The following is a 19,070-nucleotide window of genomic DNA, read 5'->3' as shown; positions in this document are numbered from 1 at the left end:
CTCACTGTGAGTCTGACTGGACCTACATGTCATGGTGACACTGTCACCTTCACTTGCACTATGCATGCATGCCTGGTGCTACGAGTGCATGGTGGTCTCTAGTATGATGAATGGCAGTTGAGTTGTTTCTGCAAAGAAAAAAGTTCGACCTACCCTGAAAAATAACATTTTGTGCCCACAAACACCAAAAACTAGGTCAGTAGTCATCTATACAAAACTACATATAGCTAGCTAGCTCAAGTTATCTTGCTAAACGACATCTCGGAGGGTGCTGAAACCTTAAAAATGCCGAACCAAGGCGAGGGCGGGTATTTTGCGCTCCCTTAAGATCCTTTTACATATAAATGCGTTCCAGTAAACCACGCCTACGTTTTCGTGGAAGTCAGCTTGCCCACGAAAATAACGACCTCACGAAAATTACCTGCTATATACGGTATTATGACATTGTGTACATTGTGGGTATCTGTTATATATGGCTCATCATTGTCCTCGGGATTGATTCTTACATTGTTACAATAATGCGTCAACATAGAAATTCAATAATATGAATGCTATGTATAGCCCTTGATTGTCCTTAACGGCTTATACGGGACAATTGCATTAAAGCTTTTAAGTACAACAGTTATAACATCATGCCAACTGTTTTTGTATTGTTCGCTACATTACATTGCTAATTATAGGCATCTGTAAATTGAACCGAAATTGTAAGCTGATCTGTTTGTGGTAGCCTCGTCCCCAGGCTGATTTTTCTTTAATTAATAGAACGGAAAGAGAAAACAAACCAGGTAAATATTGCGTGTATGTGGGCATAATTTGTTCAGATCCAACACACTCCACTGGCTATGACGTTTATTCTTAAGGCAACCCTAACCCGCAACCATGCATGCACCAGGCAACTTTTTCAGGCGATTTGTTGCATATACAACTGTTGTATAAGCAACAAATTTCCTGCAAATTTGTATGAGGTGCCGTTTGTCTCAAAACTGTTATAAAAGTGAGACATAATATAAATGTCCATATGGGTATTTATATATATCCACTGGGTAGCTATTTATAAATGTCCATGGGTATATATAAATGTCTATGGGTATTTATATATGTCCATAGGTATTTATAAATGTCTATGGGTATTTATATAATTATGTCCATGGGTATTTATATATGTTCATGGGTATTTAATAAATGTCCATGGGTATTTATATGTTCATGGGTATTTATAACCCTTTACCGGTCAAAATGTTGTAAATTTTACAACAACAATCTGGGAGGGAGCGTGCTATCAACTTGTGAATGTTGCATGATATTGGATTCTGCATGTGGCAGATTGGACAGTATCATGAATGCGATTATCCTTTGAAGTTCTGCTGAGCTGTTCAATTAGGACACTTAAAAAAAGGTTTAAAACAAGCTATACAGCATGTAGGACTGAGTAGTATCCATTGGTAGACCCTCTGGACTATCTTGGTAGCCATAGAATATTTTCGAAGAGGAAGCAGCAAGCCATTTGTGTACACAGGCACTTCACAAGTGGACACAAGCTCTACAATAGTCTACATGCTTGCTAAGCAGCTTAGTTGACCAGAGTGCAGCTTTTAAAGGCCACACATACTTCCATCGAGGTAGCAGCAAGGCATAAAATCGATGGTTAGTTTGTGCACAGCCATTGACCCACGCCCATCTCATTGGGGGCGGAGATAACATCAAGCTAATTTGGTGGGTTGGGCTCAGATGCAAACTAAAGTGATGGAACTGTTCCAGATTTTCCAGATTGTGTGCGGCTAAACGGGAAAGGGTTATAAATGTCCATGGGTATTTAGTGCATAGGTATTTATCAGAAGGTGATGATACTTTTCAAGTTGTGGTTTTGTTACATTACAGTGATAGCCACGTGACTGTTACATAACCTGCCACATGGTCACAATGCAAGCCACGCCCCTTCACTCGAAGAAGGGTCTGGCAACTGCAGGTGCTGGCATGCATGTGCCCACTCTATAGTAGGCGTGGCAGATTAGCTGCTCAGCATGCTAATCCATGACATCATGTGGGTGTGGTTTTATGAGTTGATGATGGCTTGCGTTGTGGCCATATGGCAGGTTATATGTAACAGTCTTGTCACCATCCCTTGTAATGTAACCACACCTTGAAAAGTCACCAAGTTGTGGGTGACCACTATAATATTCCTTGTTTTATCTCCATCTTGTACACTTCATGCACTTGTACAAAAAGTACAGGACTTAGCTTCTCTCTAAACTTTGTGCTGCTGCTTGAATATATATAAGCCAGAAGAGTCGTGGGAGAAGAGTGAGGGGTGAGGGTGTGTGATGTGTGTGGATATGCTGTGTGATTGATGGTGTAGGGAGGTATGGGATAAAGGTATGTTGATGTTATGTAGATTAGGTGTACTGATCATGTACAATGATGTGATAAGGGTATTTTGCAGATGTGCATGTGGTACATGTGATGGTGGTCACTGGTGACGCACAAGTCCAAGTGTTGAGTATTATACAGTTTGTGAATTTTTTGTGTAATGAAATTGAAGCAAAGTATAATATAAATGCATGTTACAGGTAACCTGCATGTAATTGCCTGTAACATGCATGTTACATGTTCATATAGGGATATTCATAATTCCATGTGACGCTGCCAATAATGGAATTTCCCGTTGGTCGTCACTACGGTGACTATCAATGGGTTGGTGGCACCTTTCACAGGAACCCTCTTCTTAGAGTGGGCACCTGTTTACAAACATGAAACAAAATATGCACATGCAGTATATCAGTATTTGCTTTTATAAAGTGAAGTACTATTTTTGTCCGGTGCTGTAGAATTGCTAAAGAAGGATAGTCTGTGTCTAAGAGGAAAATTTAAACTTCATGCACCTCTCTTATACTTGACAGTGTAGCTGCTATAAGTGTATATAGCTGTGTCTAAAGTTTTAGTGACAATGGATGCTTGTGTGGATCGACATGTTGTATACGAATTATGTTCAAGTGTATATACCGGTAAGCATGTCTTGCACTTCCCACTAATATTGATTGCATGAGATCACTGATATGACACTATTTGCAAGCATTGGGCACACTTTTAGGTGAATCAGAAACTAAATGTTTGTGTTGTTTACTATACGAGCTGCATGGTTTAGGTAACTAATAATGTATATACATGTGGTACTATCCCTGGGAAAGCCCCAGTGCTGTTTACTCCTTCCCACACACGCCTATACCCAACTGTGGAGTTTCTACAACATGGACTCTGAGTGAACCTTCTGTGACCTTCTTTTTATCACACTTTTGTACTTATAGCTATCATGTGTTTTCTTTACAACATAATTATGAGCTGCATGCATGGTTGAGGTACGTACGTAACTCTTGTTACCTCGTGCGTGTACGCATGCACAACAGGGATAGAGTGATTGGTGTGTCTGTCGGTTTGTGACTGTGTTGAGCCAACTATATATGGACACTTTCATGAATTGCTTTAACTGCATAAAACTAATCTAGCTATCACCACTGGTCTAGCTAACTGTGTAGCTCTATTGAATGCTATATAATGCAAACTACATTGCATTGGCAACACTCAGAGGATGATAGTTAGTGGTGGGTGTGATTCCTGGCATTGAACCGCGAATATTAGAACCCACGGACATTTCTGCTGAGGGCCAAATAACAAAAATTTACACCTGTGAAAATTTACCACTATACGGTATCTCTTTCTCTAATCAGTTACCTTGTAAGCTATCAATATTGTTGTACATTGAGCTTACCTGAACAGCTGTCTGAAAGATTTGTATTTGACTTAGATATTGTGTTTTTAAGAAGCAACTTACATGAATTAGTTTACTACTGTCCTTCCTCAGCTCCTATGGTATTGATACTGGACCGGCTGTATTTGGGGTGGTGCATGTATCGTATCCATGACGACCCGGCCCACACAAACCAGCGGATGTACTCGTGTGGTTCACTGACCCCAAAATGAGGGGATCGAGGATGTATGGACTCACACTATCACAAGCCAGGAGAGCCGTGGGAGAAAAGTGAAGGGTGAGGGTGTGTGATGTGTGTGAATATGCTATGTGATTGAGGGTGTAGTGGGGTATGGGATAAATATTATAGGTACTATAAACAAGTATGAAGAAGCACTCTTATTTTCTTCCTTATACTATTATACCAGGGGGCATGTAATTCAGTATACACGGATGGTCCCAGAGCCACTTTGTAGACTTCAATGTAAAACATCACGTGAATCGCTTCCGTTTCCAATCTTTCCTGTTCTATCGTATATAATTATAGATTTTATGAATGACCACCACATTACCACCATATTATTTATCTACCACACATTCAAGCTATGTTACCTTTATCCCATACCCCACTGCACCATAAACTTTTACACATCACATGCATACCATACTAGATCTATTAACTTAAGTTGCAAAATTAGTGTTCATCAGTTACAATCTTTACTTTTGACATGAGGAAAACTCCAGATTGGAACTTTACAACAACTCTATATACACGGTAAACACAACAAGCACAACATTATAACCGTATATAGTGCGAAATTTTCGAGGCACTTATATTTTGTTGAATGGCCTCTAAAAGCATTTCGTTGCACAATGTTCGTGGAAGAACTGCTTACCGGAAGCCATGCCTTTAATGTTTGCAACGTTATAGCGCAGATAATTCTAATTAAAAGAAAATTGTTCATGGCTAACTCACGAAATCCGCGAAAATTATAAGCCCCTCAAAAATTTTGCGCTATACGGTATGCTATATGATTGAGGGTGCATGTATAGTGGGGTATGGGATAAAGGTATGTTGATGTTGTGTAGATTAGGTGTACTGATCATGTACATAAAGTACATGTGCATGTGGTATAAATATGGTGGTCACTAGTGATACACAAGGATCCAAGTGTCCAAATGTTGAGTACAACTTGTGAATGTGTTGTGTGATGTAAATTGAGGCAATTAAAGCATAATCAAGAGAGAGAGAGAGCATTGAACGTAGGTATACTGTGCATCAGATGTATGCGGAGAGTAACGTGACTACTTCCTGTATCTTTCATGCACACTGACCAATCCAAGTGTGGGTGATGATATTAAAGTAGCTCTCCAGTTGCTTTAGTGATAGTGTATGGGTTGACATTTATTAGACACTAGTGCTTCACTGAAACAGACTAATGTCCTCAAAAGCTGACACTGTAAGAAACTTTCAAAGTGGATTCCATAGAACATTACAAAATAATTATATTGTGTTGTACTGTGACTACGGTATCTTGAGTGCATGTGTTCGATGTTGCTCTAATACTCTCTTTGTCCACATTTTCCAGTGTTTACCAAGTTGCTGGGTAAGAGAGTGTTCAAGAGATACCTCGAGCTGTTCCTGGACTCCCCATATTTTATGGACTGGTGGGTTATTATGACTCTAGAAGCCATTGTTTACAATATCATACAAGTTTGCTCCAAAACACTTTCTGTTTGTGTACTATGCTGCAATTTCAACATTGATAATGTACTCCAGTTATTATTTTACATGTACACACATGCATGCACACACAAATGTCTGGTGCAATATGCTGGAGTCTCACCTCACTATGTCAGCTGCTGGGGAGAATAATCCTCAGAGGGAGAATAAAACAACACAATCCAATGTGAGTAATTAAATAATATCTACATGACTTAGGCCAACAACTCAATCCCTAGGACGACTGCATGTACCCGTGTCAAATCATATATTGTGTCATTACATGTTAGATAGTTTATATAATCTATACGTGTGAAAAGTGCCTCAGAGGTGATAATAATTATCGTTTACTGCATAAAGAGAGTGCATGGGGAGGTGCATGCAAAATTAATACAGTAGACCCTCGCTAATCGGTATAGAGCGAGACCAGACTCCATCCAAATATATGAAATTTCCGGATTAACAGATGTCATTAATCGATTATGAATGTTAACAAAGACACTTGCACGTACGTGTACATGTATTATGAATATACGCGTGGCCTTTAATCAAGGTGCGTATTTTCAGCTGAAGTGATCCTTTACCAGGAGCAATGGAACAGGGTCCCTAAAGTAGAAAGCTAGAATTGTAGTTTGTTGCTTCTTTAGTTCCAGAGCATATCAGGAGCCACAAGACTCCAGGCTTCTTTGCTGACTTTGATGTGATTCTAGTCCACAGTGCATGTCTCATGCACCACTAAAACGCAGTTCTCAAAACTTTCAGCATGCCTTTAATTTTATTGCTCTTGTTACTTGCTGCTTACTAGCCAGCTTTTATGCTCATACATACATCTGCATTTATTGTGTAACACGCTTTAGGTTTGTTAGATTCATGTCAGTAGCCGAGGGTTAGCACTTCAGTGCTCTAGTTCACTAAGCCATCAGATAGACTTCTGTTTCCCTCTTCTATAATGTTCATTGTCAACAATTACAACAGTACCGCGGGTGCTGATGCTGTGTCAATATAAAGCTACTAGCTAATATTGCTAATATGTACACACATGATATGATTATCATGATGAACATTTTAGCAGAGCTACATGTAACTACTATAAGTAGAGTAGCAACACTCCATGGACAAATTTTGCTACGCATTCTTCTGAAAAAGCTTCAATGGCATTCCCAGTAATAAAACCAGGCATAACTCGAGAACAAAGTATTACTAAATCCACGAATCAGAATCCAAGAAAATGTTACCAGAAGCCTATAGAAACTCTTACTTGCACTCCATTGATCCTTAAGCAGTTGTAGCAGTCTACATACAAGACACACACACCACACACACAAACACACACACTATATATCGTATACCTTGCTTGCGCATACGCACCGAGGCATAGTAATAACATAACAGTATACAAATACCTCTTTTATAATTATTTTAAAAGAAGTATTGGTATGCTTTGTATTTTAGTGTTATATAACACTCTAGTTTTTGAGCAAAGCTAAACATGGCGAGAGGCATTAGCACAGCGCAGCTTACACCACTCGTTCAATATGGCTTCTTTTTTAGTACAAAAGATGTAATGGCTTTTAATGAACAGATGTTGCTGTTTACAGTTGTTAAAATCGTTCACAAGCATGCACATTAACAGAAGTTTCACAGTCCTACTGGTCCATACGCCTGGTTAGTATTCAGTTCAATCTCCTCTTTGGGTGACACCTCCTCATAAACAGGACCAGCTGGTATAGTGGGTCCTACATTAGCTTGCTCTTTAGCTGCTGGGGAGTACACTGCCTTCATGAGCAAATACATGATCAAGAGTCCTATCAACAATCCAATAATTGTGAACACAACTGTCGTGACAACCACGCTGATGGAGACAGCTGCATCAAATCGACTCCCATCAGATAGGCTGGCACAATTACAAGGAGCAGCTGTAGATTGTTTAAGAGAAAAGTATTATTACAAGCAAGTGTATTCAAGTAATGAATACACTTGCCTCTGCAGACGATCTCCTCGTCCCACTTTCCTGTAGCTAGACAGGTAGCAGTCATTATTCCCTCAGGGAACAGTTCATCGTCGCACTGGAAGGTCACTTGTGTACCGGGAATAGCTGGTACTGAATGATCACTGATGGTGCCATTCCTTGGTGAGGATAGGGAAGCTGTGCAGTTTATTGAAGGAGCTGTGTAAAGATATTTTGTATTTATTTCCTACAACCAAGAGCTTAACTCACTAGTTGTAGGAGTAGGTGTGGTTAGTAATGTACACTCAATAGCCTCAGGGTCTGGACTCCACATCAGTATACCCTCACATGTCACCATTGTAACAGCAGACACATACCCATCGCCACACTGGATGGTTACTGTGGATCCTGGTAATCTGCTGGCGACTGGTTCAAAGGCTCCATTCACGGGGTTGGTCAATGCAGGACAGCTGCTTGAGAGGATCAGTTGAAACTGTGTGTACAAAACAATAATACTTACCAATCCTAAAGTTGTGCTCAGCTGTTGTACTGCTCCCGGCACAGTTGGTAGCCACAACACTGACAATGTAGTCGACATTGTATTGAGAAGTCACCGTGACAGAGGTGGATGTGAGGACAGTAGTAGAGAGCTGGGCCAGAGGTGATATGGTCACTGTGTAGGTGAGGTCATCTCTACTACCATTCTCAATAGGAGGGTTCCACTGTACAGATACACTGACTTCATTGGCTGAGGTGTTTAAAGTGGAGTGTCTTATTATGGAAGGTGGTCCTGGTGGATCTATAAGAAATCGAATATGATGGTACAATGGCCTATAGACAGAAAAAAAAACATTACTCACTAGCTAAACGGATTATTGAAGATCCTATCAGGGTCGCAGTAGGCTCAGGATCTACACACGACACAGTGATCCCATTTTCTGCTGTTCTTGACAGAATAGATGTTAATGTAGTGTCATTGGCTGCAATCAGTGTCACAGTGTAGCCAAATAACGTCATTGGTACATTGAGATCAGAGCGGACAAGAAGACGAGTAACATCTGACGGTTCCCATCTTAAGGAATCTCCAGCAGCGGTGCAGGTGAAAGTGACTGTTTCCATTGGACATGGTCTCTCCACACTCACTGGGCTTTATGAAACATGCAGCAATGTAAGGAAATCTATAATTGAATAGTCAGTCTTACCAGTGTGCTGAAGCCAGCCAGAAAGCAAATCAAAAAAACTATGAGCTTTATTATCTCTATTAGTGTCATCTCGAATTATTCTTGACAGTGAGAATGTTTACACAACCTCCTTGTTTACTTCCTTTATGATAATTTATTCATAGTTTCTTTTAATTACACTTCCAGTTTTCGTAGACAAATAATTAACAAGATGCTCATAGAGCATTCACCCTGTGCGTTGAACTTCGTTACACGCACACAGAGGCAAAACAGATACAATAACTTTTTACTGTAATGACTAATCTATAATATATATATAGTACAGAATGTGTGTGTGTGTGTGCGTGTGCGAATACCTTGTACAACCTCATGGAGACACTGCTCAAACTGGTGAGATGGGTGAATAAAGGATACTTATGTATCATTCAGTATGACCCCAGAGAAGATCCGACATGCGTGCACGAATCACTATAAGTTCAGTGCATTGATGTCATTGTGTGATCCAAAAAATACACTAGCACTTGTAATTATTCATGCACGCATGTCGGACGTCCTCTGGTGACCCTATACTCTCTAAGTCTATAAAGTTACTTTAGTGATGTTTGTTGTACTATCGATAGCGTGGGTTGATATTTCTTAGCCAGCTAGATCACCTACATTTCCTCAAAAGCTGACACTGCAAGAAATTTTCTAAGTAGATTCCACATAACATTTTCTTGTATTTGTGTAATTGTACTGTGACTACATGCATCTAACTTCTTTGAGTGTTCAATGTTGCTCTGTCTTTGTTTCCTACATTTAAGCTATTTCAATATAACGAGATCAGTATATACTCCACTTAATTACATGTACCCCCCTCCACCCACCCTCAGAGCTGTGACAATGCCCTGGTGCAGTCTGCTGGAGTGGACTGTCTCACCTCACTCTGTCAGCTGCTAGAGAGAATGATCCTCAGAGGGAGAATAAAACAACACAATCCAATGTGAGTCTTTGACTATATACGTAGCTACATGACTTATGCCAACAACTCTGTTTACATTGTTCTAAGTTGTTGATAATGAACAGATGCAGTACATGCATGCTCTATAAATTATGCTACATGTACATTAACAAAGTACCAGAAGTTTCACAGTCCTACTGGTCCATACGCCTGGTTATAGTATTCAGTTCAATCTCCTCTCTGCATGGGTGACACCTCCTCATAAACAGGACCAGTTGGTGCAGTGGGTCCTATACATTATCTTGCTCTTTAGCTGACGGGGAGTACACATTCTTCTAATGCATGAACATATACATTATCAAGAGTCCCATCAACAATCCAATGACGGTGAATAGAATGCCATGACAACCATGCTGATGGAGACAGCTCCATCAAATCGACTCCCATTAGATAGACTGGCGCAATTGTAAGAAACAGCTGTATAAGTGGTTCAAGGTATATAGAAGCATAATTACTTTAAGCAATGACTACACTTGCCACTGCAGAGGATCTCTACTGGGTTTTGGTCCCACTCTCCTGTAGCTAGACAGGTGGCAGTCATTATGCCCTCAGCCTCAAGGAAGAGTCCATCATCACACTGGAATGTCACTTGTGTACCGGAAAGAGCAGGTACTGAATGATCACTGATGGTGCCATTCTGTGGTGAGGATAGTGGAGCCGTGCAGTTCATTGCAGGAGCTGTGTAAATAACATACTGTTGGAAGTATTAATTTTCATAACAATGCTCAGTAGAGCATTCACCCCGTGCGTTGAGCTTCATCGCATAGCAGCAAAACGGATACAATAACTTTTTACCGTAACGAGTTTATCATTATGGGAATATAATTATGATCGTGAATTTATAAAGCAACGATTAAATCGATTGGTTTGTCGCCTTCGAAGATCGCCTATAAAGTTTCAACTATATATATAAGTACAGCAGTTAAAGCAGCCTATGAAAGTGTCTAGTTCATTCAAATAGCTCATTTTGTGTCCATGCATGTACACACATATACACATATACATCTGCATTTATTGTGTAACACGCTTCAAGTTTGTATAGATTCATGTTGACAGCTGAGGGTTAGCACTTTTAAATTAGTGCTCTAGTTTACCAAGCCATCAGATAATAGATTTCTGTTGCCATTAAGCTCCTCTTCTATTGACTGTGTGTGGATTCATTGTCAACAATTGCAAACAATAATGAAAGCACCGCGGGTGCTGATGCCTCAGTGGATGTGCCAACATAAAGCTACTAGCTGATATTGCTAATACACACGTGATATAATTATCATGGTGAATATTTTTGCATCTAGAGTGGGATCGAAATGATCAATCATGATTGTTGCTAAAGAGGATGCTAAAAGTACAAAGTTTATGGCTGCTGCATCAGTGTATAGAGCCTTGCAGCTCTCTTCTCACTCTTGCAGCTACCAATAGCTAGCGTTCTAGTACAGAGCTAACTACTGAGTAGCAACACTCCATGGACAACTTTTGCAACGCATGCACTCTTCTGAAAGGCAATGGCATTCCAATATAACTCGAGAACGAAGCATTATTTTGGAAATCCACGAATCAGAATCCATGAAAATATTACTAGAACCCTATAGAAACTCTTACTTGCAGCTTATTGATCTTTGAGCAGCTGTAGCAGTCTACATACACACATGCACACATACAAACACACACTGCCGTATACCTTGCTTGCACATACACACCGAGGCATAATAATAACTTAACAGTATCCAAAGCATACAAATACCTCTTCTATAATCGTATTATAATTATGATCATAGAAGAGGTATTAGTATATACTTTGTATTTGAGTGTTATATGACATAATTATAACACTCTAATACCTTAATTGAGTGAAGCTAAACATGGCGAGAGGCATTAGCACAGCGCACCACTCGTTTAATATAGCTTCTTTTTTAATACAAAAGATGTAGTGGCTTTTAATGAACAGATGTTGCTGTTTACAGTTGTTAAAATCGTGATTGAGCATGCACATTAACAGAAGTTTCACAATCCTACTGGTCCATACGCCTGGTTAGTATTCAGTTCAATCTCCTCTTTGGGTGACACCTCCTCATAAACAGGACCAACTGGTGTAGTGGGTCCAAAATTAGCTTGTCCTTTAGCTTCTGAGGAGCATACTGCCTTCTTACGCATGAACAAATACATGATCAAGAGACCTATCAACAATCCAATGATTGTGAACACAACTGCTGTGACAACAACGCCGATGGAGACAGCTGCATCAAATCGACTCCCATCAGATAGGCTGGCACAACTAAAAGGAGCAGCTGTAGGTTGTTCAAGAGAGAAGTATTATTACAAGTGTATATTCAAGTAATGAATACACTTGCCTCTGCAGACGATCTTCTCGTCCCACTTTCCTGTAGCTAGACAGGTAGCAGTCATTATTCCCTCAGGGAACAGTTCATCGTCACACTGGAGGGTAACTTGTGTACCGGGAATAGCTGGTACTGAATGATTACTGATAATGCTATTCCGTGGTGAGGGTAGTGAAGCTGTGCAGTTTATTGGAGGAGCTGTGTAATGATTAACATAGATATTTTGTATTAATTTCCTACAACCAAGAGCTTAACTCACGAGTTGTAGGAGTAGGTGTGGTTAGTGATGTACACTCAATAGCCTCAGGGTCTGGACTCCACATCAGTGTACCCTCACATGTCACCATCGTAACAGCAGACACATACCCAGCATCACACTGGATAGTTACTGTGGATCCTGATAATCTGCTGGAGACTGGTCCAAAGGCTCCATTCATGGGGTTGGTCAACACAGGACATTTACCTGAGAAGGAGTTGACAATTTGTGTCAAAATAATAATACTCACCAATCCTAAAGTTGTACCCAGCTGTTGTACTGTTCCCAGCACAATTGGTAGCCACAACACTGACAGTGTAGTCCACATTGTATTGAGCAGTCACAGTGACAGAGGTGGATGTGAGGACAGTAGCAGAAAGCTGGGCCGGAGGTGAGACGGTCACTGTGTAGGTGAGGTCATCTCTACCACCAATCTCAGTAGGAGGGTCCCACTGCACAGATACGCTGACTTCATTAGCTGAGCTGCTCAGAATGGAGTGTCTTATTGTGGAAGGTGGTCCTGGTGGATCTATGTAACTTAGTGTATACAGACAATTGATGAGACACTAACTGCAACTCACCAACTAATCGGATTGTTGAAGATCCTATAGTGGTCAGAGTAGGTATACTAAGCTCAACACAGGACACAGTGATCCCATTCTCTGCTGTTCTCGACAGAGTAGATGTTAATGTAGTGTCATTGGCTGCAATCAGTGTTACAGTGTAACCTGATCGCATTACTGGTACATTCAAGGTGGAGAGGATAGTGATGCTAGTAACATCTGATGGTGACCATCTCAATTAAGGAATCTCCAGGAGCAGTGCAGGTGAAAGTGACTGTTTCCATTGGACATGGTCTCTCCACACTCACTGAATATTGTGCTTTACGAAACATGCAGCAATGTAAGGAAATCTATAATTGAGTAGTCAGTCTTACCAGTGCTGAAGCCAGCCAGAAAGCAAATCAGAAGAACTCTAATGAGCTTTATTATCTCTATTAGTGTCATCTCAAATTATTTCTTGACAGTGAGAAGGTTTACACAACCTCCTTGTTTACTTCCTTTATGATAATTTATTTATAGCTTCTTTTAATTACACTTCCAGTTTTCGTAGACTAATATAATTATAACAAGATGCTCATAGAGCCGTGCATTGAGCTTCATTGCACGTGCACAGCGGTAAAACGGATACAATAACTTTTTACCGTAATGACTTCATTATAACATGGGGAATGATCGTGAAGCTATAATTATAAAGCAACGATTATATTGATTAGAAAAGAGTGTTTTTTGTCGCTTTCGAAAATAGCCTACAAGTTTTAACTTATTAGAATTATTTCAACCACCGTCTTATTACAGTTAAAGCAGTCCATGAAAGTGTCTATAGTTTGCTTAAACAGCTTATTTTTATGTACACACACCGATATCACCATACAGTGTATACACTAATATCACCATACAGTGTACACACCAACATCACCATACAGTGTACACACCAACATCACCATACAGTGTACACACCAACACATCACCATACAGTGTACACACCAACATCACCATACAGTGTACACATGCAATATATGCATCTTATAGGCCTGTCATTATAGCACCAAATATTTTCGCCATTATTCTAGAATAAAAAATTACTGCGTTATCATAATCGGTTATAAGCCTATAGCCTTCTTATATTGTTCATCCTCTCTCTTAGTATACAAATGTATAAGACACCTATTATTATATTATTATAATTATTATACCCCACTTGGGGTCTGTATCATAGCAACTGGGTGGGGTTTAACTACCATAAACACCAGCCCTATATATAGAGCACATTCCTCATAAACTCCCTTGCCTTGAAGGCGCACTGATTTTATACTAGATCTACATAGACACTTGTTGACAAGGGTAGGACAGATAGTTGGGGCTCGCTAAACACCAGGAAGGCTGGAGGATGGGTGGGCTTAGCACTGGCTTCAAGCTATACGCACAAACTTTTTGTAGTTTATGAGACTGTTAGCTATAGTTACATCCAAGGTGAGGTAGCTTAGGTAGCAAGTACTTTTCATTCAAGTGGGTAGATCTATATATATAACACTTATTGTCCACTACATTTTAATTTATAGCAAATGTAAACCATCCTTGGCCTCGGGGCTTTGCCCTTGTCCTCGGAGGTTTACTGCCATAAATTCTGATATAGTGAACAATAAGTATAACATAATTACTGATTATAACCAAATCTACCCACCCTATATATATAGTACAGAATGTGCATACTGCATGGTTGGTGTAAACCACCTTGCCCTTGGGCTACGCCCTTGTGCTTGGTGGGTTTACTGCCATAAATCCCTAGAAACCACAATAGTATAACTATAACATTATTATTATTATTATTATTATTATTATTATTTATTACAACCTCTTTACCAAATCTACTCACCCTATATAATAAATATATAGTACAGAATGTGCATATTGGTTGAATGATTTCGCACTGTCTATTGTTTATTAATATTTACGACACGGAAGCATTTTCCTTATCAGTACGTGTCCCTTTTCTCTGAAGGTTCTTTGTTTATTGTTCTACTGTATTTCACTATTTCTCCCTCTCCTAGGTACTATGTGACTGAGAGTGAGGCTCTACTCTCAGGAGACCTGGAGGATGAACAGAGCACTTTGTGGTGAGTGGGTGATGGGATTTTTGCATACAGCGAAATCTTTGGTCATTAAAGTGTAGATTTTGACTTTTTTTAGTACTGTTGTTGGAGTGTTTCCATGACGACTCTTAGTCTGTTCATATCCCGCCCCTTAATTTCTTTAGCCACCTGTACATGTAGCTGTCTGACCAGTGGTAACTTCCTGGGATGCTTCCCAGAAGAGTGAAAGTAAGAAAAACTAACTGTTACCACACTGTAACTGCAGCTGCTGCTCTCACTAGTATTACCAAGGCCTATGGCGAGACACTGTACAGACTATAGACTGTGCTGATAATTTGAGGTGTACGTACTGTCAAGATTGTATATTTATTTGTTTGCTCAGTTCATTACTTGTATAGCACTCAAAGTTTCTCTGTCTCTTTCTCTAACCTTGTGAGCTGCTGCTTGGCTTTCAATATTGAGCATTGAAAGCTCTTTCGACTGTGTTACTACCTGAACAGCTGTCTGAAAGATGTAATACGCTTAGCTATTGATGATTGTGTTTACGATTGAATTGTTTTACTATTGTTCATCCTCCCCCTTCCTCAGCTCCTGTGGTATTGATCCTGGACCGTCTGTGTTTGGTGTGGTACATCGTATCCATGACGACCCGACTCATACAGACCAGCAGATGTACTCGTGTGGTTCACTGGCTCCCAAAATGAGGAGGGGAGGATGTATGGACTCACACTATCACAAGCTGGGAGAGCCGTGGGAGAAGAGTGAGGGGTGAGAGTGTGTGCATGTTGTGTGTGGAGATGAGATTGAGTGTGGTATGGGTATGTTGATGTGACATGTGGATTAGGTGCACTTTTGTAGATGTGCTGTATAGTAGGTAGATAAATGTGGTGTGGTCACTGTATCAGCCAGTGACACAAGTGTTGTGTACAGCTTGTGAATGTGTTGTGTGTGTGTTGTTCATTGAGGTATAGAGTACGTATAATAATAATGGTAGTTTTAACCCATTGTACACCCCCTCCAGTTCCTTCTCCTGCTGGAGAGCTGAGTAGTGTAAGTGGGTGTGGTGACCTAATGTCTTCCCTCCTCCCCCTCTGTGCTCAGACACTACAACACAGACACTACCCTAAACACATCAACCTCCTGGAGACACTGCTCAAACTGGTGAGATGAGTAGATGTATGAAAGTAGCTAGCTCTCCAGTTGTTTTATAGTGATAGTGTGTGGGTTGAAATTTCTTAGACACCAGTGCTTCACTGAAACAGAGTAGTGGATTCTACAGTACATTTAATTGCTTGTATTTGTGTTGCACTGTGACTACGCTACATTTATTTTGAGTGCATGCATGTGTTTGATGTTGTTCTAATACTCTCTTTCTATTTCGTTATCCATTTTCTTTGAGTGTGTTCAATAATGTTGCTCCAACGCTGTATAGAAGACATTATTTACAATAGCACAGGTTAACGTTTGCTCCAAAACACTTTTGTGTCCATTGTTTAATAGGTAATGTATATACTCCAGTTATTTACATGTACTCCCCCTCCACCCACGTCACAGAGCTGTGACAATGCCTAGTCTGCTGGAGTGGACTGTCTCACTTTTAGAATAGAACAACACGATCCAATGTGAGTCCGGCATTGCGTAATGTCTAGTTTCTGTCTCTATAATAATCACTTTTTGAGTGACAGAAGCAAAACATGGCGAGAGGCATTTTCACTGCGCAGCTTGCACCACTCGTTAATAATTGTTTTTCTTACAAATACTTTATGTACTGTGATTTATATTTGCTGCAGGAATCTGGACAAGTCTGACAGAACAGTGACATGCAGTTGTATAATTAATGTAGCTTAATTGTTGTTTTTTCTTACTACTCTTTGCTAAATATGTGAACAGATGCAGTGCTACGTACATGTATTGTTTACATTGTTCTCAATGAACGTATCTGATGCTGAATATATAATAAAAGTTGCAAGGAAAACAATAGTATACTGAAAGCTAGAGTATAATGCACATACTACCCACACCGAGGCATAGTTATAATAACTGTCGAGATTGATCACTTGTTTCAAAGGAACCACACCATTTCTTTGAGGAAGTCAAAAACACCACGTTATAATAATGACAAATTTACAGCAAAATAATAACCTCCTGCCTGTATTAGGGAATGCAATATATAAATTATTATATTGAGAGGTTATATATAATAATTATACAAAGGATAAAACACTATAATAAATCATAGCGTCTATCATGATAGTCTGTAAAACAAACGAAATGCCAGAATGATCGCAATTAATATAAGTCATTGCATGAATATTAAAATAAAAAGTGAATGAGTTTCACAGTCCTACTGGTCCGTATGCTTGGTTTGTGTTGAGTTCAATCTCCTCTTTAGGTGACACCTCCTCATAAACAGGACCAACTGGTGCAGTGGGTCCTACATTAGATTGTCCTTCAGTTGCTGGAAAGTACACTGCTTTCTTACGAGAGAAAAGATGCATCACCAGCAGTCCAGTGAGGAACCCAATGACTAGAGTGACAATGAAAGTGATGACCACACTGATTGCGACAGTTGCAGAAGTGGACAAGGAAGCGACAGTAGAAACTGTTAGATGAGATACCGGTAGTATATAAATAGCGAACAATTACAAAGCTCATTTATAATATTATATCACCTTCAGTCATAAGTACACACATGATTGCCTCAGGCTCAGTGCTCCAGACTCCAGCATTAGTGCAAGTAATGGTGTTGGGTCCAGTCAATGAGAGTCCATTGTTACACTGGTAAGTCAGCACTGTTCCCTCCAACACTGTCTCGTTCAACCTCTCATGGTCCACTATAGCACCGTTGCAGGGCTCAACAGGTACAGTGCAGTTGACTATAATTATATGGACGGTCAGAAAATATCTGTATCATAATTATGATTATACTATGACTATAGCACATGACAGATGTTTGTATCTCATCAGCTCAATATGAGCACCCAATATTATATGACCTGCCATTGAATTACAATTGTAGACAGATCATGCATGCAGACAGAAATTATTTTTTCGCAGGAAAATCTTGTTCTGATCAACTACATTTCACCTGGTCTCTCCCTGCACATCAAGCTCCCAGGATTCTCCACCCACTCTCCCCTACCCCCCACATCAGTGCATGTGCTGGTCCTCACATCAAAGGGGAACAGTCCCTCGTCACAGTGATAGGTAACCTCTGAACCCAGTGAGAAGGGTGGTGTCCCACCACTGATGTCCACACTACCTCTGGATGGTGCATCAGGAAAGCCACAGGTGACTGGGGGATCTAATGAGGACACCAATGAAAAGAAGCATGTATGATTAAGATTATATACCTGTAATCGGACTGCTGCAGTCAAAGGTCCCAGGGTCAGGAGACCATCCACTACTGCCACAGGTTGAGGTTCTCACTTCATTGTCTCCACTACATGTGAAGGTGAGCATGGATCCACCAATAGTGACAGGAGGTGTGTTGGTGATGGTCACACCAGCAGCAGTAGACGGTGTGGGGCACACAACTGTAAGAAAAGGAGCATAGATATATATACAATGTACATGACGTTTAATGAGCTTACCCAGATTCACAATTCTAGTTTGATTTATTCCAGCACAGTTGTCAGCTCTGATAGTCCCATTGTATATAACGTTGTAGGAGACAGTGATTTGTGCTAAGGTGGTGTCCACAGTGACTGGTGACCCGGAGAGAGGTGTTGGGGAGATGACGAGGACATACCTGACAGACACACCACCAGTAGAGGAGGGAGGGTCCCAGTCCAGAGTGATATTAGAGGAACTGGGTTGATTTAGAGTGGAGGATATTCTTGGGTTTAGTGGAGAGGTTGGATTACCTGTGTGTGACATCAATAAGAGACTGTGCTAGATTAGTAAAGATAGCTCCTCACCAGCAACCAATATTGTCTGCTGTAGTTCAACAACTGTAAGACCATTTAAAGTACAGGTGACAATGCTTCCATCCAGTACAGACACTTCACTGAGGTTGATGAGAGTAGAAGTCAGGTTTACTCCGTCACTGCTCACAAGAACAGCCTCAAACATGATCACTCCAAATCCAAATGTGTCCCTTCGACCGACTAGAGAACCAAGGAAGAGTGTACTTTGCATAGTCATTAACCCAGACTCTGCTGGAGGATCAACTTGCCATCTCAGTACACTAGACATATCACCAGGCACAGAGCATGTGAACAGAACTGCC

The 19,070-nt window shown here is 40.3% G+C and overlaps 3 protein-coding genes across 7 annotated transcripts in view; 1 reads left to right on the top strand and 2 right to left on the bottom strand.

Annotated features, from left to right (window-relative positions):
- The window catches only part of LOC135348938 (mucin-2-like), a 97,115-nt gene that overhangs the window by 70,858 nt on the left and 7,187 nt on the right, over positions 1 to 19,070 (bottom strand). The window lies entirely within an intron of this gene.
- LOC135349585 (uncharacterized) lies at positions 5,017 to 16,800 on the top strand. 5 transcript variants are annotated; one of them, XR_010398939.1, is made up of 7 exons: positions 5,266 to 5,652; positions 9,467 to 9,576; positions 14,798 to 14,863; positions 15,428 to 15,600; positions 15,861 to 16,000; positions 16,394 to 16,461; positions 16,630 to 16,800. XR_010398939.1 is itself a non-coding variant. In XM_064548128.1 (6 exons), the coding sequence occupies exons 1-6, from the start codon at positions 5,512 to 5,514 to the stop codon at positions 16,645 to 16,647; spliced, it is 648 nt and encodes a 215-aa protein (XP_064404198.1). In that variant the 5' UTR covers positions 5,017 to 5,511; the 3' UTR covers positions 16,648 to 16,800. The 5 variants fall into 5 exon arrangements, 2 of the variants coding, with proteins under 2 accessions (XP_064404198.1, XP_064404212.1); XM_064548128.1 differs by lacking the exon at positions 16,394 to 16,461 and having other exon boundaries at positions 5,017 to 5,652; XR_010398946.1 differs by lacking the exon at positions 16,394 to 16,461 and having other exon boundaries at positions 5,291 to 5,652; positions 15,428 to 15,607.
- On the bottom strand, positions 6,997 to 8,743 carry LOC135349496 (uncharacterized). Its single transcript, XM_064548025.1, has 4 exons — positions 8,274 to 8,743; positions 7,684 to 8,212; positions 7,447 to 7,632; positions 6,997 to 7,381 (listed from the first exon to the last, which is right to left on the bottom strand). Exons 2-4 carry the CDS (start codon positions 8,009 to 8,011, stop codon positions 7,104 to 7,106), a joined length of 792 nt encoding a protein of 263 aa, XP_064404095.1. The 5' UTR covers positions 8,012 to 8,212; positions 8,274 to 8,743; the 3' UTR covers positions 6,997 to 7,103.

This window comes from Halichondria panicea, chromosome 1 (genome assembly GCF_963675165.1).
Source record: "Halichondria panicea chromosome 1, odHalPani1.1, whole genome shotgun sequence".
Taxonomy (NCBI): domain Eukaryota; kingdom Metazoa; phylum Porifera; class Demospongiae; order Suberitida; family Halichondriidae; genus Halichondria; species Halichondria panicea.
This window is presented reverse-complemented; position numbering and strand designations above follow the sequence as displayed.